We start from the raw sequence: 25889 nt of genomic DNA on the forward strand, positions 1-25889 counted from the left end.
ATGGAACTTTTAAGTTATTTTCCACCCTTGTCTAGTTCATTACTTGAAGAAGTAAAGGATTTATACCTGGAGGCTGCTCACCAGAATGGTGATATGATAGACCCCGACTTGCAGACGGGACTTGGAGTTCTTTTCCACCTGAATGGAGAATTTAACAGAGCAATAGATGCATTTAGTGCTGCTTTAACTGTTCGACCAGAGGTACATTTTATGTTTTCACATTTTTAAGAATTTAGCTTCACAAGCCATTTTCTTTCTCCCCTTTTGATCAGTCTAATATTAATGAGATGTCACTTTATCCATTAAAATTTTAATACCTGAAATAGAAATGTTAATTACAAGACAGTCCCATTTAGAAGCAGATTTATACATGTCCAATTTCTAGCTGTGTGCTGATTAATTGTACTAGTTACATAAAGTTGCCTGTAATCATGACTCAGAACCTCACGTTCCATGTCAATTAAGAGAAAATACGATACTGTTATTTTCTGCAGTCCTCCTTGCTTTGCAAGCAAAACCAAGCTATTATGTCCCTTTTAAAACTCACTTTCACACCAGGACTATACATTATGGAACCGTCTTGGAGCAACCTTGGCAAACGGAGATCGAAGCGAAGAAGCTGTCGAGGCCTACACACGTGCTTTAGAAATACAGCCTGGCTTCATTAGGTCCAGATACAATTTAGGGATAAGCTGCATCAACCTAGGGGCATACAGGTAAGTTACAAAAACATGTAAACAAAAAACTGAGGGACCATAACTACCAAGTGAAAATTCATTTTCTAGCTGGCACTATCCAAGAAAAAAAGAAATCAGAATATAGCTACATAATTTCAGCTATTGTGAAACTTTGTAATTATTTTTCATGAAGTACTAACAAAGCAATGATACTTTACTTATAACTACAATTCTACGTAACAGAACTACTGAATTTCTATTAAAAGAAAATAAATCCCTCATTCAGCAAGCTGCTTAAGCATTTTTTTAGGTCTAGGTGCAAGTATTCTTATAATCAGTGGAATTGTACTCACACTTAAACTCAGTCCTATGCTTAAGAGCTTTTCTAAATGAAAACGTAAGAGCCTGTCTTTAGAAGGGAAACGTCAGTTAAACTGCTTCAAGTAGTTAATGCCATCAAACCCACTTTCAGTACATTCTTCAGGAATCAAGAGTGGTATTCCAGGGTCCTAATGATCAGGACTTAATGATCATTAAGACATTTAAGATGAAGGGGGGCTATACAGCAATGAAGACAATATTCCCTGATGTATGAATAGACTGAGCTTTGCATTAGTACAAGCAACATCCACTTGTTTAAAGAAAATCAAGCAAGAATAACACAAAGAGACTGATGAACTACATTGTAAAATTATATACTTGAGCCTAGCACAGAACTCTAGAAAGTTTTACTCTAGCTGTTAAGCAAATTATATCGCTTGTCTTTTTTCTTCTTCCCTACAGGGAGGCTGTCAGCAATTTTCTCACCGCTCTCAGTTTGCAAAGAAAGAGCAGGAATCAACAACAGGTTCCCCATCCTGCTCTGTCAGGCAATATTTGGGCAGCACTTCGAATTGCTCTGTCTATGATGGACCAACCAGAACTATTTCAAGCTGCCAATGTGGGTGATCTAGACATTCTGTTAAGAGCTTTTAATCTAGAGTCGTAATAAAAAGTATCCACAAATTGATTAAATTGTATTAGGAAACCGAGAACTCTTTTATTACTCATCTCAAAATTACCACATTTTTCCAAAAAATCACGGCTGTAGATCAGTAGGGGAATTCTCTCGGACATTATTCCAAAAGAAAAAGTTCAAAAGCACAAAATATTTTAAGTAAATTCAAATTCAAAAAATTGAAAGTTGCTGCGGCTAATCTGACAAAGCCCTGAACTAGATGAAGCAACCATTTCTGAAGAATCTTCATTCCATGCAAGCTATATCTCTCTATTTATACACAGCTATACAAAGAAAAACATATTAAGAACAAACCTAGATAATCGTTATTGCACATTAGAACGGCAAACAATGCGTCCAAGGAACCTGCTTAGGAGCCCATTGCACTGTGCTGACATCACTTTGCCGTACAATGTGGGCTCCCTATCCTCGGGTTTCTTTATTGCAAAGTCTTCTCAAGGTCCATTGTTAACATAGCTCTGAAAATAGAGGCATGTAAAATGGAAATATTTTGTTTTGAATATACTTCAGTTGGCAGTCAAGACAATTTTTGCTTTCAAAGGTACCCTGACTAATTTGGGCCCAATTCTGCAGGCTCATAGTGTTGTAAACTGTGTGCAATGTTAAGAGGACCACTGTACACTGAGGTCTATCGGATTAGGCCATGTACGTACAGGAAGGCCAAGCGTTGCCAGCAGAAGTGGTAATTTGCACTAGGATTGTTGCTGTTTAAACCAGCTATACCTGACCTTGGACAGAGTATGCCTGCTTCAAAGGAGCTCACAGCAGGATCTGCACCTATCTGTGTACTTATGCACTTTAATCTTTCTTTTTGTAAAATAGTGCTGTGCTCTTATTTTGGTTACTAACAGCAGAATGTACAGGATAGCCTTGTTGGCATTGAGGACCAAATATAATTTCCTTAAGTGTGCTGCGAGGGTTTTCAATATTCTTAAGTTTAAAAAATGCAAATACAGTATAAACTCCATTATCTGTTTCGAAAGATTATTCCATTATGCATCCATCAGACACTACACACATACATGCATGTGCATGCACATATACATTGTATGTGAATTATGCCATTTCAGAATGTAATAAGCTACAGATCTTTATTGCAAATACAGAAAAATCTTCATAGGAGTTAATGCCTACAGACCATGCTCAAGGGAAAAATTTCCCTGAAAAAAATCGGTCTATGTAATGCTTGTAGGATTGAGAATAAGATTTAATCCTCCTGTTACAGCAAGCAGTAGCAAAAGTCTCAGTGACCTTCATGATAGCAGACTAAATCCTTAGATAACATCAGTATTTGTAGCTGCTTTAAAATGTGTATATATATACACACCATCTTAATTTTCCCTGATTGGACGAATGGGGACCAGTACTGGGGGCAGTACGCTGCCATGTGAGGAATGAATTGATTTGGCTACCATCAAAACACATTTAGCTCAAGGTGAACGTGTCAATCAAAGACAGGAACAGAAATTTTTAAGGAGGTAATTTTCAGTTGCTGATATTTTATAATTTTTCCTAAATAGTGAAAGACAAAAAGTGTAATTAGAAGGCTACGGTATCATCTGTGGTCAGGAATTCAATGTGCAGGGTAGCTACTGGAATGTGTTAAAAGTGGGACAAATAGCACATTTCCTATAAACAGCATGGAAAGAAAAATCCAGCCCAATCAGCTGGCGGAAAAAAAAAAATATCAAACTGCACAGATCACAGAGAACGAAGCTCTGTGGGAACTGGACAGTTTCACCAGTACAAACCTAAAGTTTCTTGCAGCTGTCTGTTATTTTGAGTAACCACTTAAAGGAAAATTCCATGTAAGACAGTGTAATCACTGCATCTAATCACTGACTATAGTTTTTAAATAAAAATAATCAATTCTCATTAAAAAAATAGAAGGCTTACCCCTCACTCTCTCCCACAGAATAGAGATGCTGAAACAGCTACAGGAATTTTTTTAATAGAGCTTCATTAATTCACTGTTTACATATATTCCTATTTATCTAATCAAGCATTTAATGATTTCTGATTCCTGCAACTTTCTCTAAGGATTGGTTATCAAGGACTGACGGGGGATGTCATTTTAGCTAAGTGGGCTGCTGTATGCATATCTGCTGACAACAGTTTGCTCTTTTGCTTTGACAGCGATGTGTGATGACAGCTCTTTATTGATAAGGCAGAGCAGAAGGTGCAGTGCAATTGAATCTGGAAAGTGATAAGAGAAAAGGGAGGCAGCTTTGAGAAGAGGCTGTAAAGCAAAGGCATATGTGCTTAGATTTTGCTTGATGCCCTGCCATCACACAAGTTCTAGAATATCCTCTGTGCTGTAGTGTAGGATAATCAGTGCTTATCCAGAGGAATTAGCTGTTCAGGAGCTTTACTTTTGTACCTTTCAAATAAACAAACTTAATTGCTTGACTTCTCAGAGTCAGAATGACAAGGGGCGTTTGATACCGATGGCAGTTCACTAAACCTCTTCTCTAGTGTGTGGACAAGTAACACAGCAATTCTGTTAGGAAACCCTAATGCAACTCCTAGCCTCCCCAGAAAAGAACAGACAAAGTAGGTAGGCTTTGATTTATCCTGGGATGCACTGCTCAAAACTGCATTCATCTCCTGATACACGTCAACACCATGCGATTGGTACGAGGAAAGCTGTCTGTGTAAACCCTGAGGCAAATCGCTGGGGCTGAACTCTGCCTCCCGAGGGGATACTCAGGCCCTTGGTTCATCACAAGCACTGCAATTCTGCTGCACGGGACGCAGGCTGCAAAGCCTATCCAAAGAAAACGTGCATGGTCTTGGAGATTATCCCAACTGTTTTCTCCCGCTTTAGACAGCCAATTACTCATGTACCACCAACCAAGGCACTGCGTGAGGGAAAGACTAAAGCAGACAGACTTGCAAGGACAGTGGCATATCTCACGCTAGACACCAGTTCTGGTCTAGTCTGCATGGGAGAGCGGCCAGTGACTGAGCTCACCTCACTTGTACAGGTCAGGCTCAGCAGCTCTTGGTGTTTCTGGGGACTTCTTCAATATCCTGGGCCTTATCCTCCTCTAGCCCCCACTGCCAACGCTGCAGAACTCAGTACAGGAGACAGGATTAGACAGCTTTGATCTGACCTCCTTACGGTGTTTTTTTAAATATTCAGGCGCAATCATGTATATTTGCCTGAAACAGCAAGAGGAGAGCATGTGAGGAGGCTGCAGCGTATCAACAACCTGAAGAGGAAATTCAACTACTCATCCCTCTAACCAGGCATGAGTTGGGATAAATAAGGCAGCGGCTGAACAGTAGCAGATGGAGCCTGAGAGTGAGACATGAAATCTCAGTCCTGTTCTCAGTGCTCCCTGTGAGCTTGACCAAGTCAAAACCTCCTGCCATCCCTGACTTGCCCAGGGGTGCGAGGAAGGAAGACGGGCAAGTAACAGTCATTGCATACGATGGCACCGCCTGTGTGCAGGGGAGCGTGCCGTGTCACTGCCTGCGTGGGTGAGGTCACCGCTCACATACACTGAAAGGCAACACACAGAGTTGCGCAGGTCTGAGCGAGAAAGTGCAGAGTAACAGTTTCAGCAGAGAAGAGACTTGGAGACATTTCAGGGTAACACCTGTACAGCATCTATAGGGTGATGCCAAATGAGAGTGCTGCAGCGGTTTATCATCATCTCCCACCCCCGTTTCCTCTTCTCATTAACTCCCCTCTTTCTCCAGAGGTGATTTATCACTGCCAGGTAATTGATTCCAAGTTTTTGATTCTTCCTTCTATTTTATATTTCATGCAATTAAAAAATGTTTTCCTAACCCCAGCTTGTGACCGTCCGTCTCCTCTGCAAAGCTTTATGAATATTTATGACCTATAAGTCTGATCCATCAAGCTGCTGAGCACTGGAAGTCTGTAGTCTTCACAGGAGTGCTCAGCACTTTGCACGATCAGCTCATGTGCATGTTATTCAGCGACCGGCTGAGGGCTGGCTTCCAGGACCACTGCACATGCTGAACCGGCACCGAAATCAAAGCAGTTATTTATGGAGTGAGGCCTTGCGATGAAAGCAATAGGCTCATTTCTTGCTGATCTCTTTAAACTGTAATGACTCTAGAAACCTTGGTGCAATAGACTGGTTTATGACAGTTTGAAGGATCAATTTGATCTTCAGGTAAACTCATATACATATCTGTATCTAATGGTATTTTCTTACGACCTGGTAAATCACAGCACTTGTAAAAATATCAAGGGGAAGGTTCAAATGACAAAACCTCATATGATACTATTGCATGCAACTAACTACAGTAACAAATAACCACACTGAAATATTAACACAAAGCATGCACTAATGCGACTTGCGTATATATTTACAGAATGCATGCAGAAGGCCCACACATAGGGTATTTTTAAACTACTGATCAGTATCTTCTGTGGGATATTTTAAAAGTACTTTGCATCTGCCAGACTCAAAACTGGGTCGTTCATGTTATTTGGAACAGGTTAGACCAAACAGAGCCCTTCTAAATCCCATCCTTAGAAATCACTTTGTGTTGTGGACTTCATGTTTGCTTCGAGTGTTTAATGACAGACATCTGTAGTAACAGCTTTTGCAGACACGTTTTAGTATCCTCTTAAGAATTACAAAGCTAAACGTGTGCAGCTTTCACAGTGAAGCTGGGTGTTTGGATTTTTACATTTTCTTCTCTAGGCTAAACCAAATAGCACCAAACCAGAGACAAAGATTCCCAGAACCAGTGAAACAACAGTCTACACTTAGTTACCACAGCCAGGCTTTTCAAACTTACCCACTAACTCTGAAGGCAGCTCAGTGTCCGACTGCCCCGTTTGAAATATGTAGATGTAAAACTTCCTAGGATCTGAGTATGTGCTGCAGACACTGTTTTCAGCTGCGGACAACTCAGCTGAAAGCTCAGAACATCAATTTATTTAAGTATGAAGAGCTAATGAGCCAATTTAGAAAACTTAAACCTGTCTGTCAGATAAAAAGGAGGACCCTGACAACAGTAACAGATCAGCCAGATGATCCCAGGAACATCCATTGCCCTCGGGCCTCCATAACACTGATAAAATTACTGGCAGCCACAGAGGCAAAGCCTGGTGGAGCTGGTGAGAACTGGAGTGAAACACAACGTGGTTGTAGATTACTTTTGCCCAAATGTGCACCTGCAAAATGAGACATATCAGTTACACTGCATGAACAACCTGCACAGTTGAAAACCTGTGATTTCTGGTCACCAGCGTTGTCAGCTTAGCAGTCTGTACAGTAAGTTTATGTAATAAATGTTTATAAAATACCAAGTAATCACAGATAAAAGTGATAGACAAAATGCACTGCACGTTGTGAAAAAAAAAATGGTGGGTATGCAGTAGACTATTATCTACCATTCAAACCTCATCTAGGCTAGAAATCAGATTCCTTCATTATAGTTCTACTGGTTTTGGACTGGTGAAATAAATCAGAGAAAAGGAGTGCCATGCATGAAGATATCACTGACACTTTGACCAAACCTAGGCATGTCACAGAATCCACAGAAAGTTTCAGAGCCTCAGCCCACTAATAGGTATTAGGCATGGGAAAAAGAAGGAATCTAAATTTTCCTAAAATAAGCTGTAACCTTACAAATGCTTGGACGTGTGCCAGCCCATTGAGCAAGCTTGCATGGCCAAGACTTAATGTGCTTTGATCTTTTTTCCCCTTCCACATTTACAGAATGCCATTGACATTGGTGAGAACTTTAATTTAAATAGCCTTTTTAGTATCAATAATCTATTGTAAATTCAGAAAAATCAAAACATTTATAAATCTATTTTATATATCAGAGTATAACATATCTAAAATAGAACGATATAGTTTTGAGAGGCATTCTGTGTGGCTTCTTCTATATGCTGTAAACTGAAAACCTTTGCATCAGGTTTTTTGGCTTTATTTTTAAGCCAACATACAGGAAAGAAGAAATTATAGGGTTGGCAGATACTTTCGCCTGGGCCATCTGAAGAGCCCTGCTGCTGCAAAGACTTCCATTGCTCACTTAACTTTTTGTTTTGACAGTTAAGTGTAGGTGCAAGGCTTAGCAGTGAGGTGGGCAGCGGATGCGGAGGTGGGAGCTCAGCCCTACACCTGAATGTTTACATTCCGTTACAAAGGTTCATATTGACCCAGACTGAGAATCCGAGTGTAAGTACATACAGAGTAAAAGATTAGTTTCTTACTACAGGTAACTTTGCCTCTGTATATTTAGTGCATTATCAGCTGTGTATAATATTAAACACAGACCTGTACTCTACTGATGCTTTAATTTGATGTTTCCTTGCACTGCTGTTTAAAATAATCTATTTCCTGAAGAATGAACAATGTGCATATTGGATGTGTTCAATTTATTATGGTCATAGATGACTATTTGCAGAGCACCACATTTAATGTAGTATTTTTGTACTGTAATGGAAGCATGCCTTCCTTGGGTTCTTTTCACATATTAAATTGTATTTATTATTTATAACTGTGCAATTTTTAAATATGTTTTAAAAATAAACTTTGTCTGTGGCTTCAAAGATTTTAAAATCTCTTTTCAATCTGAAAACGGTCTTGACTATAATGACTTGAACTGAAAGAAGGGACCTACTTCTCCAATTGAAATAAAGGATTTTTTTTAATGAAGTCTTCTATCCTAGTGTTTATGATGTGAACATGCTTCTCTGCTTAAAATCAAGCCCAGAAGACATTTTGTCATTACCATTTTTCATAAATTCATCGTTACTCTGAGGTAGTGATATTTTTATATTTTATTTTTATTTCAACATGTTGATCAATTATACTTACAACTGAAATTTGTACTAGCTGAGGTCTGGCCCAAAGGATTTTGCACATACACTGCATATGAAGAAAAAGGGGAAAAAAGTAGATCAGAATTTTTCCTGAAGATCATGCAACTGCATACCTCAAAAGTAAACCAAAATTACTAACACTACAACACAATCTTTATGAAAAACAAAGCTAACTTTCAGTGATTGAGATCCTTACTCAAGCAACTTCCCATAAAACATAGCGGGAGCTGGCTATCAGTGTTTTCAGTTTGGGCTTTCATGTGATGAGGTGAGAGAGCTGGCAGAGTAGAAATGACATCATCGTTATGCTTTCGCTAAAGGACACTAACATAAGCACAGGCATGAGAGGAACATGAAATTCCTGTACACTGCCATGGACAGAAAAGATGACAACCAGCAAGAGGGCTGTGACAATTACAGCAGAGGGCTATTGACAAAGCAGGACAAGGCTGGCATGGATCTGAAGGCTGACACTCTCAATGGATATGTGGGTTGCTCCAGAAAAAAACCAACTGAAGATACAGCCACAGTTTGCCCTGTAGCAGGAAAGCTCTGTCAGAAAAGCCAACTGTCTGCCTATGGCTTTAACCAGAACCTCCCACTAAAGAAAAGGGAACAGAAACTAAAAACACGCTGACACTTAGGATGCAAGTAATGTGTGCTCTTGACACCGGTGCGTTTTGCCAGATGTAAAGGTTGGTTTTGTTCTTGCTGCTCAAATGTACCAACACAGCAACAGCAGGAATGCCCATTAGTTATGTGCTCTGCAGCAAACAAGACCAGGAACACAGCACTGCAGTCCTGAAGCCACAGTGGTTGGGAAAAAAGCATTAGTGCCCAATCCTTCGTACAAACCTGCTCAAAAAAATCACTGGGAAGGATACTAGTAAAGAAGTCTGAAAATATAACCACCTACTCCACACCAGCTGTCAGCCATGCACTCTCTCTTCAATATTTTTATGGCATTTGTCTTTCACCACAGCGCCTCTCTCTTTGGTGTTACGCTTGTAGCATACCTGAGGGACAGAGCAGTGTTACTTCCCATTTTAGTGAGGGGGAACAGAGCCCAGGGGTGTGTTAACTTCTCAGGTATCTAACCCTGCCTTCCACAAGCAGTCCACAGAAGTCAGCTGCTACAAATCCTATACAGGAAATTCTTGCATGAAATCTGAACGCAGCCCTTCAGCTTGCGGAAGGAGCCACATTCTCCCACCTCTTCCAGTTGCTACAAGTGGCGTGAACACAGTGTGAACGTGACTTGCCATGGTCACAAAGGACATCTGTGATAGAAAAGAAACCAAAACAGATCAATAAATTTGGACTTCAGGAGGTGAACCATCTTTACCTCTCTGATCATTCAACACTTTGTATGTCCTCTACTTCCATGTCAGGAAATGTCACTTACAGCCCAGAGGCTTACTTACCTCTTACTTCTCCTGTTCCCAGTCCCATGATACCTATAAAAAGATGACAGGGTTGCCATCCCTCAGTCCTCTCTTTCAGCCTGTTCTTGAATCTACCAGAGGCCCAATGGTCACACTGCTATGTAAAGCACTTAGACATGAAGAAAAAAAGACTTGAACAGCAAGTGAAATTTCTAAATGAATATGAGCAATTACAGAGCAAGATAAAACAGGAATTTGGGGGTGAAATGACACCACACTTCCACATGAACGTTGCCAACTCTTTTGTTCAAATAACGTCAACTGGCTTAAAATAAATAAAAAAAAAAAAGTCAGTCTCAAATTAAGTCCTAATTTTCTGATTTTTCTATGTTTTATATCTACTCAGGGCTTGGGAATTTTTCAATCCATAGAAGTGTCACAAGAAATCAAGACTCTGATAAACCTCTTTGTTCCCTATGCAGCTTTTTGAAGGAAAACACCAAACATGACCAAAAAGAGTAGGAAAAGACCCAGCACCAAAATGTACTCAGTCTATTCCTCTTCACTTCAGACAGGAAAGAAAGAAGCAAGAATCCACACAGTCACAAAATGTGAGAATATTTCTTTTTAATTTAAAACAGTTGCAAGGATAGCATTCACAACCTTTCTCACCTCAGACAAATACTCTCCAAAACATTAACAGTGCTTTACACAAACAACCGTGATTGGTGCAAACCAGTACAGACACTTCCAGGATACAACAGTCAAACCACTGAAGAGTGAATAGAAATCAGAAACTGATTTCAGCCATTAAGGTAGGACGGGCGATGAGAAAAAGAATGAAAAGTTATGTCCAGTTACATATTTTGCATAGTCTTTCAATGCCTGAAAACAGCAAAGATGATTAAAATGGCTTCTGCCAGGACGGAGAACAAAAGGAATGAATTGGAGATGCTTCTGAAACAATCTAACGAGCTCTGGTTGCACGTGTATTCAGAATGTGCACTATGACCCAGTGGATGCTGCCTGAATAAAAAAAAAAACCTGGACTGATGCTGGTTTTAGTTACACCAAAGTCAGTCAGAAGTAATGCCACTGAACCCAGCAGAATTAAAAGTGACAGTAGTCCAGACCAAAAGCATCTAGCCTTGTTTTTAAACCACAGCACTGAATAAATCAAATTTTTATCCTAGTTATATTTCAGCTAGGAAGAGTAAATAGGAGTTTGCATCTAATGTGTTTTGAAGACTGGAGACTGTGACTCAGAATGAGGGATCTACTGGATACAGCACACTGCTAGGAATGAGAGGAGAAAAGGAAAACAAGTTGTTGAGTTTTTCTTCCTTCCACTGTCCTAATCTAAATGTATCATAGTAAAAGAGTAAAAATTAGTCTGAGAAATAAGAGCACTATCCACTCCCAAGTCTTGGATTGCCATAATTCTCAGGTTAGATTGCTTCAAACAGTTTCAGTGATTTCCGCCCCCCCCCCTACTTTTTTGTCAAGCAGCTCTCGCCCTCCAACAACTCTTCCAGTACCCAGACACATGGAGCTTCCCCATCAGCCACTGCCTAGGCTGTGCACCGAGCCCTGGCCCAGCACAATTAAGTGCATAAAATTTTAGCAGGCAAAGTCTGATAAATTAGTCATTTATTCAGCACAGTCTGTTTGAGTGTGGCTTCTGCATGCTGGTTTAAAAAAAAACCAACAGAACAAAACAAACTCCCCCACATTAGGCTGAAGAGTCAGGAGTTTACATCCTGCTTCTCCAGATTCATAATGTTCTTCACACATACCCCATCGCAAAAGTGACATGACTTAACTGGCCATTTGAAAAAGGAGGGAAGCTGCTACTTTGGGAGGCAATAAAATAATTCCTTAAACAGATGGAAGAACTTCTAACATATTTCCAAGTGCTAAATTTTAGAAGATCCATAAGCCTTTCCCCTAACTGCTCCCTGCGCTTCTGACCTGATTGGTAGTTTAGTCAGGCAGTACACAACAGTGATGAACTGAAAAGAATTTCAGAAGCCAAGCTGCTACAGCTCACTTGGCACAGCCAGGCTCTCTCTCCCCTTTCATTTACCTCTTCCAGTTTATCACCTGCCAGCTTGCTAAGTGTGCCTCCTATTAACTGAGATCAATCAGTCCCACAGCCATTCCAGTTTCAGGATGTACCAGACAAATGGTTTTGCAAGAGTTCAAGCTCCATCCTTAATCCTATGAGACCAGTCATGTTTCTAGTTTAAAAATGAACATGGGAACTACTGTTGGCCTTTATTTAGCCCAGGTTTCTAAATAAAAAGGTAGTGGCCACCAGATCTTGTTAGATTAAAAATAGCCCGTTAAGTTCATGAGGCAAGAGGGAAGCTATTGTATTGAATTTCCTTGGAATATAACTAGACATTCAAAACAATTTAAAGAAAAAAGAAGAAGAAGAAAAAAGAAAAGGCTTTTGTGCTTTTTCTGCTGCCAGAATGAAAAAGCAACAAACATTGATATATGGAAGTTTTGTTCTTTCACTTTTCCGCTGATCCCATTTTCAAATCTGGCATTTTCTGGTGAAATACTCAAATCTTGGAAGAAGGAAAAAAATTACTGGCAGCTTTTATTTTGTCCAGAACTGGTGGCTCAATAATTACAAGGCAGCTGAATCTCACAGAAGCCACTTACTAATGTGCTAGGATGCTGTTCTTTTGTGTCAATAACAGCACCAAGTACAGGAAGCTTTCCCAGCAATTAGGCACCATTTACACTCTACAGAATTACTGCACTAGAATTTCTCTCATACTCTTTTAAGATCAAAACCCAATTTTAAAAAAAAATCAACAGTGTTTTTTGGCTCTGCATGAGGCTATATGACCAGGGCGAAAACTATTTTTTCCTCAAACACTGGTAAAAATAAAATGCCCTACTCACAACCAGATTTTGAATTGGGGTTCTTTTCTGTGGTGTGTAGCTGCCTGAATTTTGCTATTAAACTTGCAGGCACTGACCGCACAGAAAATGCAATTACATCTCCCTGCCTCTCTTGTGCTCTGTAAGGAGGATTTTTTTTTTATTATTATTTTTTTACTGTTCCAACTTATTTTGAAGGCTCAGTAAGATTATATGAGGCAACTCCAGCAATAGTCTCTAAGCAATGGCCAACACTGTGAAGCTTTGGGGACTTTTTCGAATTGTGAAAGGTTTTGCACTCACCATTTTATTTTTTCTAGAATTAGTGTTTTCAAATACAATTTTAAACCCCACATATATATTCTTGCCTGTGACACAAACTGAAATAACACAAAAAAAATCAACAAACCAAACAAGAAACCACAGACTGGAAAGGCCAGCCCCTACCTACCCACCCCTTCATCCCTGCCAGAGATATAAAACCCGTTTCAGAAGGTATCTGTTGAAGAGATCACATTATTGGCGTGTTTGCAAGTTTTACAAAAGCCGAAACATCATTTCAAGGTGGGGTATTTTTGTTGTTTGGGTTTTGTTGTTGGTTTTGGGGTTGTTAGGGTTTGCAGTTTTTCTTAAAGGGAGGGAGGAGAGAGGGGCAAATCAATAAATCAGCAATTTTACCAAGCAGTTTTCCCCACTCACGGATGAAACAACTACTTAAGCAATCTTTGGCAGAAAGCAGTACTGCACTATGAGTACTTTGTCAGTGAGTTGATTTCAGGGAGAATGTGAGTGTCTATATGCAGATTTCCCTGAAATAAATATAATGGGACATTAACCCCTTCTTTACCTCCTTCACAAGAAAATGAAATTTAAAAAATAGCCTTGCCTTTCCTGAGAGTATGCATTTACTTTTATAGTCAGAAAGTCTGCTTCTTTTAGCCATCTGTAATCCTGAATCTGTTGGAAGAGCACGCAAAACATTTAAGAGAAGATGAAGAAACCTACGTTTGCAAAAATAAAATCTACTATTTCCCTTTGGCAGAAAATGTGAGGGCACTTACGGGAGATTGCTTCCATGTCCATTAGTTGCCTAGGTTTATGCATCCAAAAGCCAGACCAAAAATACTATAGAATTTAATTCCAACAGAGATAACTTTAGTTGACTTTTCTCACTTTACCCAAAATGATCCCCCAAATAAGACATTCTGCTTTAAGGAACACCCACATACCCCCTCCCTCCCACTTTATATGCAGTATGATTTCTCTAGGTGGTCTGGACTCTGGTTGAAAACACCGTCTCCCAGTTACCAAAGAAACAACTATTTCTTTGTGGCCTTCAGTGGATGCATGGACAGAAGAGGCAGGAGCTGGGTTGAACTGGGCTATTTTTGTTCAACTCCGGAACTTCTGTTTTCTCCATACACTAGCTGCAAACTCCACCAGTAATCTGCATGGTCTTAAGGTATCTTTTTAGGTGTATAATTTAAAACAACATATTATACATCACCTAATAGAAATTTTCCCTCTAACACTTAAGGAGACATCAAATGACTGTTTTTAAATAAACTATAAATATCCCATGTTTTCCTTTGCTTTTTGTCAGTCCAAGGGCTAGGGGTCTTTTGTTGGTTTTAGATTTTCTTTTTTATTGTAAGCTTTTTTGGACAGGTTAAAAAGGCTTATGGCTTCTTAAAGCCAGGTAACAGATTTGAGGCCTAACTTGGTATCCTGTGGTAAAAATAAATGTAGCCCAGGTCTTTAGGAGGTCGTTCTGAGGCACAGACTCTAAGGTCATTGTAGATCACCCATCTGAAATGAAAATAAGATTGATTACATTCCATGTGTATAAAAATAATCACAAATTTATCAGTGACTTCTCAGACCCAAATTTCAAAGACATTAAAATCTAAAATTAGGCATTGCAACAAGAACAAAAGATGAAACAAAACAGCCAGAGAAGGTTTATTGCCAGCCAGAAACTGAAAAGGAAGAGGGATGTGCAGAGGAATGTGTAGTTACAGTTCAAGTGAAGGAAAATCAGGGATTCCCAATGCCAAATAATAGCAGCATATCAAAATCACAGCTGAGATCAGCACTGCAGTACTAGCAGTACTAGTATCAGCTCGTAGTTTGATGGGTTTCTGTTGATGGGGAATGAAAGGAAGTTGGGGCAAACTCCGATAAACAAAGCCAGATACAGAACTGATGTCCCAAAATGAACAGAGATTTGGAACAGCAAGCACAGGAGAGCCAATGCTACATTTCAGCACAGACCTCAGTGGAATCAGAACTGATTCATCACATCTACAGTCTGTAACAATCTAATTTCTTTGGTGGTATACCTGGTAACAACATGTGTGTGTTTTGTCTGCCATGAATACACACCCTGCTCTGGACAGATGTACACTTCAAAGAAAGCATTTGCTTGTCCTTGTGTGTGTCTCCCAGTTCCACTCACCTTCCTTCTTTTTTGAGATGACAAACATAGTGGCCACTCATTGTGGATGTTCCCATGTGGCTGATGAACCCAAGCAGCTCATATCCTGTTTGAGAAATACAAACGGGACCATAACTCTTTTATTTCTAACACTGAAATATGACTCCACAGGTAACTTTCTATTACTGGAGAAGCAGCTAATCTTCTAACTCCTAACTCAGACTGCATTCCCAAACACAATTTCTGTTAACTGCAGCATATTCTTGCTTTAACTAGTGGTCAGATTCACCATCAAACATCAAAACAATCCAACTCAAACCCACACAGACCTGTGCGCATACAGCAGGGCTGTGTCACAGTCCCTGCTAGGAAAGGGAAAACAGCAGATTCATTCCCAGTTCACAGGGAAGGAACACAGAAAGTGCCAGATATGGAGTTCATTCTACACACATATTAGCTATGTCTATAAGTGTGATCACTTATCCCTATCAAACAAAACCCAGAAGTTTACATTTCAGCAGCCCGCAAAAGACAGGACAGGAAAGAAACCTCTTCCTTTAATACGAGGAGATTTTTTTGTGCTTAGTGTCTCTGGAGACCTCAGCATTGGTTCTTGCTCCCCACCCATTCATGCCATTCACCCAAATTACTACCAAAAGTGAAAGGGTACCTTCTTTCAGGATATTGCATAAGGACAGGGGCCTGGATTTTGGTGGAGAAGGCTTTCTGGAGCCATTTTACAGTATCATGTTGATTATCAGGATTTCAGGCACTCAGTAAATGGTCTCAGTCTATAAAGGCTAAGTACCACAAAAAATAATTATTCCAAATCTTTTTTTTTTTTTTTAAACCTAATGATAATCAATGTTTCCCATATGTCCAAGAGACTTAAGATTGTTCTTTATAGTGTTAGAAACATAATTCTTACATAATAACAGCAACAACAGAAACAAAAATCAAATTGCTGGTAATACTTTTGTTTTTACAAGACCATTACAGTCAAGATCAGATGTACAAGTTTAGAACATACTACAGTTATCACAACTGGGCACTAAAGACCCTTCAAAAACCAGCATGTGATACCCTTATGTTAGAACCACCGCTGAGCTTTTGTACTCTAGTGCTTTTACACTTAGAGTAGGTTCTTTGCCTACTTCACAACTTTGACGGCTGTACATTAGCCCCATCTTGTGGTTTATGTGGCAACAGTATGACCGTGGATCTCAAAGAAAAAAACAAAAGAAAATCGCAAAGCAGTACATGCAGGATACCAACTATTCCCGCCATATTTAGAACAAGGAACTTGGCTGAAGGGTTTATCAAATCTCCCATCAGACCACAGGAGGGCAGAAACTCAGGTGGTCTGTAACAGCGGTGTTATCTTTAGGATGCTCAGCCTCTGAAGATTTAAACAGTCTAGTTTTTCTTTGTCTTTTTATCTTATAGCAAGAAAACAAAAGTAAAGCTAGGCCAGGAGAGACTTACATGCTGTAGCAACAAGAAATTTGGACTGAGGTTATGCATTAAGTCCAGGGAAAGAGTTTTCTGAGCAAACAGAGCACACAGAACTTAGCAGCCCCACAGAGCTGGACTCCGCCCCAGAAGCAAGATTGGAAGTAAACTGTCCGGCTCACGTCCAAAAATCCACAATAACTACTTGCAAAACAGAAAGGAGCTCTATGAATGGTGTAGGTGTGACGCAACAACATGATAGCCAGTTCAAAGCTGAAGGAGAACTTACTTCCAGATCCGTCTTTGATCCTGGGTCCCTCCGACCCTGTCCCTGCAAGGATATTGGCATTAACATTGTTCTCCGTATCCATCATGTCCAAAGCAGGCTCACTTTCTTCCTCGAGTTCAGGATGGCTGAAGATCCATTCCAGTGCACGCTCCAAATTATTGTTCTGTGAGTCAAACCAGCAAAGGAACAGCCTTTAATACATTCTCTAGCATCATGCTACCACTCAGTCTTTGAACAGAGTAAGGATTATGTTCAACAGCACTTAAAACTTTTAAGATACATACTCTACCTCCATAGAAAATAGTATTCAATAAGCACTCTGCAGAAGCTTGACATATGGAAAAGAAATCCTCCCACATCTAATCCCCACGGCCGCCCAGTTCTCATCTGAAGATGCATAGTCTTTAGGCATCCAGGTTGTTCTTCAACAGATGGTAAAAGAAGCTAAGTTTTCCTCACTCCCCCCCCACCCCCCAACTTTAACCTTCATGCGAAACAGACAAACCACCTTCCCCACTCTAACCCAGACGACTCAGGCATCCCACACTTTGCCAGAATAGTTCTGTGTGTATCATCCATTAAGTGGATTTTTATATGCATGTTTCAAAGGTATCCGAGTCTGCACATGTACTAAGTACATACAAAACAAAACTCAGGGGCTACCAATAATTCATGGAACTCACTGTTGCCTTCAGTGCTCGAATTGCTAGATTCCTTTGGAAGCCCATGGAAATTATAATTGCAACCATCTCTTCAGGAGGTTGGTTATCTAGCCCAACAGCTCCAAACACAGCTGCTCCACTGGAAGCAACTTCTCCAAATGCAGATATGACCAATGGCTCAGCAAAGTCTGGAATAAACAAACATTCATCAGTTCATTCTTTTCTCCCACTGAACTGGAAATTCAACAACAAACACAAACAAACAGGACCTCAAAAACGTCCTGAAATCAATATAAGTTCATTTCACTGTCTCATTTGGGACTTAGATGCATGGAAAGCCTTAAAAACAACAAAATGAACATGCACATTACAAAATATCCAGGTGGACAAACTCATACTGAGCAGGCTGGAACAACTTGGCACATCACAGATCTGAAACAACTGCAGGAGAGTAGCAAAGATTGGTATGGAAGCAATGATGACACCAAACAGCAGACAACCCAGCTGATACATGTATAGATGTAAAATGAACTGATTCCCTAGCTGAAATATGTCAGCTAAGCCCAAATGAAAATTGTTCCCCATTTACACAAGCAACATAAAACCCCAGAGTGAAGTGTGAACTCAATCAAATCTGGAGTTTTCTGGCAAGAGAGTGCCCAGATATACTTCAATGCTGAATCACGAGTCCAAACTTTGCATGGGTGAAACACAGAAAGTGGAGAACATCTAGCAGCCCTGTCCATCAGTAGATAGCCCAAGCTCTAAGTACAGCATGAATGCTCTAGCCTGAGCTAGAGAAGGCTGATATGGAAGAAAAGCATTTGGACCACAGGATTCTTTGTACTTACACTTGATCACAAGTCAGCTCCCCCCTTAGCAGCACAGACCTAGCCAAAGGGTGGAAAACAGAGAGCTGGTCCACACCATCAGTGAGGACAGGAGTGTACTTCTGGTGTAGCTTAGGTTTGTTCTCCTCTAGGCAGAGGATGCCACATAATGGTCAAGATCTGCATATCCCAGGAGCAGCTTAGGAAAATTCACTCACACCTCCAGGTTTCCTGGGGTGGGGAAGGGGGCTGTTGTTTCTCTGTCACACCTTATAAAATTTCTACTGACTGCCAAAATATACAACCAGGAGTTGAGTTTAACTTAAACCTTCCAATCACTGACCTGGTTCTTCCATGTGTGCAATGATCCAGTTGAAAGCGACTTCAGCACCGAGGTTGCCTGTATAGTACACGGCTTTCCGACATGCTTCCAAAGGAAACCCCATCTCTGCCAGTTGCATAACTGAAGACTCATCAATATCTAGAGCTACAAGAAAGGACCTTCTGAAACATAAAAGTCTCATTTCATCCATTGTATAGTGTTTCTTACTGTTATTCACAGTGCCACATACTGCAGTACACATCACTTGGATTTGTGTTAGTACCACAGTAAATCCACACCCATTAGAAAACAGCCCTTGTACAAAGTATTATAGTATTTGTTTATGGACTTAGTGGTAATCTTCTGCCCCAGTAATCTACATAGATCCTTTAGGAATTCACCAAGGTTTAAGGACTTTATTTATTCAAAAACCCCACCACTGCATTTCAAGGTGTGAAGAAATTGGGTGCTGTGCTTAGCTAGAGATGGCAGCCAAAAGCAATCACCTCCCGTAAAGGCAGGATCTTGCAGGTGAGAGAAACAGCCACTGGATGTAGCAGTCTCCAACTGAACTTCATTTCTGAATGACAGGGCCCAACAGCTTCAACTGAGATCGGAGTCCAGAGGGAGCCAGGCAGGATCAAGTAGCTGTGACCCCCAGAACCGCAAGACTCTGCCAATGAGCAGCAGCTCATATTCTGGCCACGCTGATGATACTGCAGACTCCTTTACAGTCCTGTACACATGGAAGTAAATGCTGAACAAGTACAAAAATCAGCTGTTATTTAGAAGCATGCAATTATTTAAACTTCACGCATCTATATGAGGACAGGGAAGCTATTAGCTGAGCAAAAGCATGACAATTTTTTAAGCAGCTGAAATACCAGTCTCAGAAAAATGAGATACATACACTCCATGAAATGGTTCGTCATATGATCTGAAAATTAAGAAAGGGAAAAAACAGGGAAAAGGACTTACATGAAGGCTAAGAAGATTCATATGGGAAAAACAATTCCATATTTTTAAAGTCATAGAAACATTTGACCTCATACAGGCAGGGCATGTTCATCCTGACATCCCTGATTTTTTTGCCATGAATTAGACCAGGGATGTTTCTGCCCAGTAATTTCCCTAACAACTCAGAGTCACTGGTACTATAAATCAGTAGGAAATATAGATGAAGGCTGACCTAAACCAACTTAAGCAAGAATCTCTTTTGTCATAAGTAAGGTACCATCATTCATGCATTTACAACAAAACCAGGTCAGTCCATTGAGCAAGAGGACAAAAAAGAATAGGCCTTTGTAAGGAACCTACGGATAACAGACAAAATTAAAACCTTTAGAGAACTGAATTTTGCCATATTTGCCAATTTTGCTCTGGCACACAATTCCAGATACTAGCTTCCTTTCACACACATACAGCTTGATATTATACTACCACTATTATAAATATCCAAGCAAATGGGGCAATCATGTCATGAGAGGAGCTGCATTACTGTTTTCCTATGAAATACTGCGGCACCCAAACTTAAGTCACCTGGAGGAAATTTTAACAAGCTGGGTCTAAGGTCACACTACAAAAATGTGATTTTACTTCTCTAAATCAATTCATTCTCCAGAGAAACCCAGGAAATGAGGAAGGAGTGTATTCTATATTCTAATATTCTTGTTTCTGAACTTTAGCATAAAAGAAACAGTATTTTTTAAAAAAAAAGCAGCAAAGCATGTTAATCACTCCTCTTTCTGCTCTACAAATATTTTAATCCACAGTTTGACATCAGCTCCTTCAGACAGAGCCTTTTTTAATAAGCTGCACAGTCCACTTCCATCCAGAGGACTACACATGCATGCACAGCTGCTAGGGCCTACTGCAACCTCACAATTCTTGTAATTTAGAAATGAATAAGATTTTGAACCTTAATCTATGTCTGGAAAGCTCTGTTCCTAATCGTATATTATGTGTCGGTTTACTGTGAATGAATCAGCTCTGAAGACATGGTGTGTTTGTTGTTCCACTTTGAACCAAGGTGTTTAAAGTTATCCAAGTAAACTCTGTGACTACACAGATGACCATCCACTCAGAACTGCAACACTAAAATCCTACAGCAAATAATCATAGTAAGTGGCAGATTTTAAAATTCCTTCTGACCAGGACAGACCATATACTGTACACAAGGGAGTACACAAAACCAGCGAGGTTGATTTAGCCACAGTACCATCCAGACTACTTTATCACCAGGTTTTAGACAAAATTTAGTATAGGAATGCTCAGTTTAGTAACACCTCTTATGTAAAGGTAAGAAATGAGTGGATTAATGCTCCACTCCACTTCTGCCACCTGTCATGAGACTCCATGTAGGGATCTGAGACCAAGTCCTTTGCACTGGGCCCTGGCAAGTGCATAATGACTTTACTGAAAGGGAGTCATGAACATGCACTGAGGGTCAACGAATGGACAGAAGATGCTCTCTGTGTGTAGCTGATTTTCCTACATGTAGAGGTCTTCAGAAACTTCTCTATCCATCTATTCTAGATGATCAACATTCAGTAAAAATGGGCACAAGGCCTTCATCCTTAAGTAAAAATCATCATCCATGCATATAGAAGACATGTAACAATTCTGTTGGTAAAGAAGAAGAGATCATAATGCAGCACAAGCTGCTCCACCGAGCAGCACTATACTACTGAAAAAGAGGCAACCACCATGCAGCAGGGTAAGCACGAGACTATAGCCAATAAAGCAAGTGAAATAATCTGTTTCACAATACATGATGTCTACCTCTGAGCACAGCAATTTGAGAAAAATATTAATTATTTGGAGATAGTCCAGAGCAACAGCATCAATCATAAATCCTGAAAACATCAAACCAGAAAAGCTGGAAGAACTAGGATTATCGAGTAGGGAATTTAAAAAAGTCTGTGGGGTGTTCTAAGAGTCTTCAGTTATAGAATCACATAAGTGCTTTTTTCTCCATAGCTCCAAAAGGTGAAGGACTGAAGAGAATCAGTATGTGCTAGAGGGAAAGTGGAATACAGGAGAGAATCAGAGAAATGTAGTCAGTAAATACCTTTTGGGTCATTGGGAATGATAACTGGAGGACCAATATCTGGAAGTTCCTCTTCTCCTGGCTGGAGACCCCTGGCCCGAAGGTGGTTGATATCTAGGAAATCTGGCATGTCTATAGAAACATCTACAAAAGCAGAGAAACAGGTTAAGCTTATGAATCCAGCAAAATGACCTCATGGTCCAACCTATACCTTCAGGGAGGGGACTCTGGTACTCAAGGTCCAAACACAACCAGGATTCTCCTGAAAACCGTTCTTTGAGAAATTTAGAACACTAAAGCAGAATTTAACTAGGAGGTCAGACTACCTGAAACTACTATAAGTCCATAGACCTGACGGATTGGTTCAATTTGTCATAAAAGGAAAGAAAATTCAATTGGGATATACACAGCGTAAACTTGAGACTCAAGCCCGGTCCTCATAGACCAAAGTGTGTACACCTCACAGATTATCTTGGATAGAATGAGAAAAAGGTAAATATAACAGGCACATACCAAGCTTTTTGGGTATCCAATCAAGGCCAAAGGTGAATTTCTTTATCTGCACCACTAGGTACTCAGGAAACGAAGCAAAACGAGAAGTTCTGGGAAGCAAAAGAAATACAGTTCATTGAAATAAGGCAACAAAATCACAAGAAGCACAGATTTCAGTACCTCAAGCACACTGAGATAAGTAACTCTAGACTCTAGTGAGATCAATAGTGATAGATTTTACAACCATAAATTTAACAAAAAAGTTTTTAAGCACAGTGGAAAAGTACAGTAGTAGCTTTCTATACGTTCATATCCTCAATGTCAGCCCAAACCCTTGCAGACAATTCAGTTTGTAGGAAGATTATAGAAAACAACTACAAGTAATACTAAAATTGCTTACTCAAGTTGTTCTGAAGTTGAATGTCAGGAAATAGTATTTGAATGACATATTGGCTATATGTCATATAATTTCAGAGCATAGAGTTAAAACACATCTTGGACAGAATGGAGTAACAGTTACATCTGTTATTTTATTCATTCTCTTTCTAGTTACAGTATCATTGTCCATGAGGTATAAGTCCACCTACAAAGCATTTCATTAAGCAAAGATAAATAAAAACTGTCATTTGTAGTTTTTCCACATGCAAGTGCTATATAAAAAAACCCCCTACATTATATTCTTACTGAGCTACTACAATATTTATCAAAGTAGATAACTCGTGAGTTTAAGGGGATCCCTGATATTTGCCCACTTAGTGAAAAGAGAAAGTTTAATCTTGAACACAATGTAATGTTCTATGTACCACCATCCTCCCTTTCCACGCTCCCATTTTTCCCACATTTCATTTCCTGCATCCTTTCTTTTATCTTTCATTCCCACATACCATCCCTTCTTCTAATTCACCTAACTCTGGTTAAAATACAGCAAATGTATCATAAATATAAGATCTTCCTACCATACCCTAAATAACTACTTTCTAAATTCTTGTTAGCACCACCTTGCAATTTTAGTAACTTTATCATCTGCAGCACAAAACTTTTAAATTTTAAATAGCAAATTATTCTTCATCTTCAATGTGATTGAAGACCTAGAGGATGAAGAACAGCTAAATTAAAATTTAACTCTGAATCTGTTGGAAGACTAGAAATGTTCTTCCGACATGTTCACAGTTAATAAAAAAACTTTTAGATTTCTTCTGCATTTTTCTCCATCATGTGCACTTGTCTCCCAATTTTCAATACCATGTCAGTGAAACTGTATGCTAATCTAAGAAAGCAATGAGTCATTGATACTGCAAGTGATCTAAAAATAGAAGGTACTGAGCCACAGCAAACCAGTTGCACAGCCCAATTTTCAACCACTCCTTGCTGCTAACATAAAAATTGAACCAGATTAGAGACTAACTCTTGTTCTCAGCAATACTGCCCCTGAAAATTGCACTGATCTCTGCTTGCCATCCTATTTCTTCTTAATGTTTTTTTAAGCCCAAGATGTTATTGGTTCTTTAATCTATCTGGTTATAAACATACAAGACAGATTCCTTCTTTTATATGTCCATCTTGTACCATGGCCCCCTGTAAGTGACAGCAAACTTTACAGATGCAGCCACTGTAGCATACAAAAGGTGACAGGTTGAAATCCAAACACAAGCAGTAAAGAACATAAAACATAATAACATCATAAAAAAAAAAAGTTTTCAGCATAGCATTTCACAAATACAAAAAATTCCATTCACCTAAAGAATTTTCTCACAAGAAACACAACCTTAATTTGCTTCACCCTGTTTTGTTGCCACACGGTGCCCTTCAGCATTTTTAGTCAAATGAAGACCAGACCGCATAACCTCTTGGCATTTGATAGCTGAGAAACAATTTATTTCCTGCTCGACTGGTCAATACAACTCTCAACAGGCTTGACCCGCACATTACATGTATGAGCCCCAACACTAATACAATGCCAAAGCCCACTATGACTTTGTTTCTCTCAGCATCACCTCCAGGTAGCAAGATAAACACAAAGCACTACTACTAAAAATCAATAGATTTTTAATAGGCAGCCAGACACACACTTACTTAACTCCTGCAGATTTTGCTTGAAGGGCACTGCTCCAGAAATCCTCTACATTGTTTGGTTCAGAAAAGGCCTGCAGACACGCACTAAATGGGATCTTGGCACGGACAAGCTCTGGTGGAGGTCTCCTTGCAGCTTCTGCTTCTCGTCTCTTCAATTCATAGGCAATTAATTCATCTGAGAAATAGACACGACTATTAAAGCTAAATAAATATCATGGTTATGAAATCCCTCACCAGTCTTATTTTTGCAAGTGTAGAAATGCAGAAACCTACAATACTGCTTTTACATGGCTTTAACTAGACATGATAACTTTGTCTGTATTGGGGTTAGGAACTACACTTAACAACCACACCTCTTTTTTGAAGGTTCCTGCTTGTGGTAAAAACACAGAACTGCAAATAGTGGGCAACAGGCAATTAAAACATTGCCATGACAGCCAGAATCCTGTGTTAACAGTAACACGAACTACCCATTTCATCAGGTAAATCTGACCTGGAAAATTATTGCTGTCTATCTGTGTCATCTGACTTTCTAGACAGGACAGGATTATCTATGATCTAGAAAGAGTCCTGACACTGGCAAGTTGAGCAGCATATGGTAAATTCATAAACCAACATGCCTCCTGAGCCATAACCTGGAAATAACATGCTCTGTTATAAGCAATAGAATCATCACTGAAACTGATGAACAAAGAACATGAAATTCTCCAAAACTTAAACTTTCAAGTCAAAAAGGTCATTTTAAAATGTATTGTCCAGTTCAAAGAGTTGCAAGCTAAGTGAAAAGCAGTAGGTGGAATTCTCTGTCTTGTGCTGTTTCAAAGGATCTGATCAAACAATTGGAATAGTTCCTTCTGGCTTTAAAATATTTTAAATTTCGAGATTATGTAGAAACCAAAGGCACATCCCCCTTCTAGTATTCCTGTGATGTCCCCTTTACTTCCACCTCAAACATCTGTTGTTAGTCTGCAAGACTTTTCACCGCTGATTGCAGGGGCAACCAAGATATGTCAGTACCTCCCTCCTGCTTCCAAGCTCTCCAGCTTCCTCAGCCATTTTCTCCTTTAAAACCAAGTTTGCTTTGTCACGCAGCTCACAGGCATAAAAAAAACCACTCCTGATATTAAATCAATGTCCACCAATTCATCCTCCTTCCCTCGTCTCCTAAAGCCCAGGATAACCAAATTTTGTATTTTGGTCTTAAAGATTACAAACTATCTTCTACCCCTATTATCTACTATCACATTAGATCTTATAACCTCCTGCTAATGAACACAAAGCTGACTTGGGTTTTGGTTGGTTTTGGGAGTGGTATTTTTTGTTATTTTGTGTGTGTTTGTTCTTACAATATATTCATTAGTTAGGATGTTCAGTTCCTTTTTTAGAATTAAGAAATTTTTATATACTGGTTAATCACCCAGGACAAAGGAAATCCAATCCTAATGAGGATCTCTGGGCACACACATGCACAAAACCAAGGGT

General features: G+C 39.6%; 2 protein-coding genes across 5 annotated transcripts in view; one reads left to right on the forward strand and one right to left on the reverse strand.

Moving 5' to 3' along the window:
• PEX5L (peroxisomal biogenesis factor 5 like) overlaps positions 1-8245 on the forward strand; it is a 117428-nt gene extending 109183 nt beyond the window's left edge. For all 3 annotated transcript variants that reach the window (XM_037407532.1, XM_037407530.1, XM_037407533.1), the window contains 3 exons: positions 36-201; positions 559-716; positions 1461-8245. In XM_037407532.1, the coding sequence (XP_037263429.1) occupies positions 36-201; positions 559-716; positions 1461-1665 (529 nt within the window). In that variant the 3' untranslated portion in view covers positions 1666-8245. The remainder of the gene's footprint in view (positions 1-35; positions 202-558; positions 717-1460) is intronic.
• A 2265-nt stretch (positions 8246-10510) lies between these two features.
• Positions 10511-25889, reverse strand: part of USP13 (ubiquitin specific peptidase 13) — a 56351-nt gene continuing 40972 nt past the window's right edge. Inside the window, exons 13-21 of one of the 2 annotated variants that reach the window (XM_037407488.1) lie at positions 24408-24582; positions 22356-22444; positions 21864-21986; positions 19704-19730; positions 18815-18958; positions 17663-17829; positions 16980-17142; positions 15260-15344; positions 10511-14610 (exon numbers count right to left, since the gene is read on the reverse strand). In XM_037407488.1, coding sequence (XP_037263385.1) covers positions 14517-14610; positions 15260-15344; positions 16980-17142; positions 17663-17829; positions 18815-18958; positions 19704-19730; positions 21864-21986; positions 22356-22444; positions 24408-24582 — 1067 coding nt within the window. In that variant the 3' untranslated portion in view covers positions 10511-14516. The remainder of the gene's footprint in view (positions 14611-15259; positions 15345-16979; positions 17143-17662; positions 17830-18814; positions 18959-19703; positions 19731-21863; positions 21987-22355; positions 22445-24407; positions 24583-25889) is intronic. The other variant, XM_037407489.1, reaches the window with a different exon arrangement.

Source organism: Falco rusticolus, chromosome 13 (assembly GCF_015220075.1).
Source record: "Falco rusticolus isolate bFalRus1 chromosome 13, bFalRus1.pri, whole genome shotgun sequence".
Lineage (NCBI taxonomy): Eukaryota > Metazoa > Chordata > Aves > Falconiformes > Falconidae > Falco > Falco rusticolus.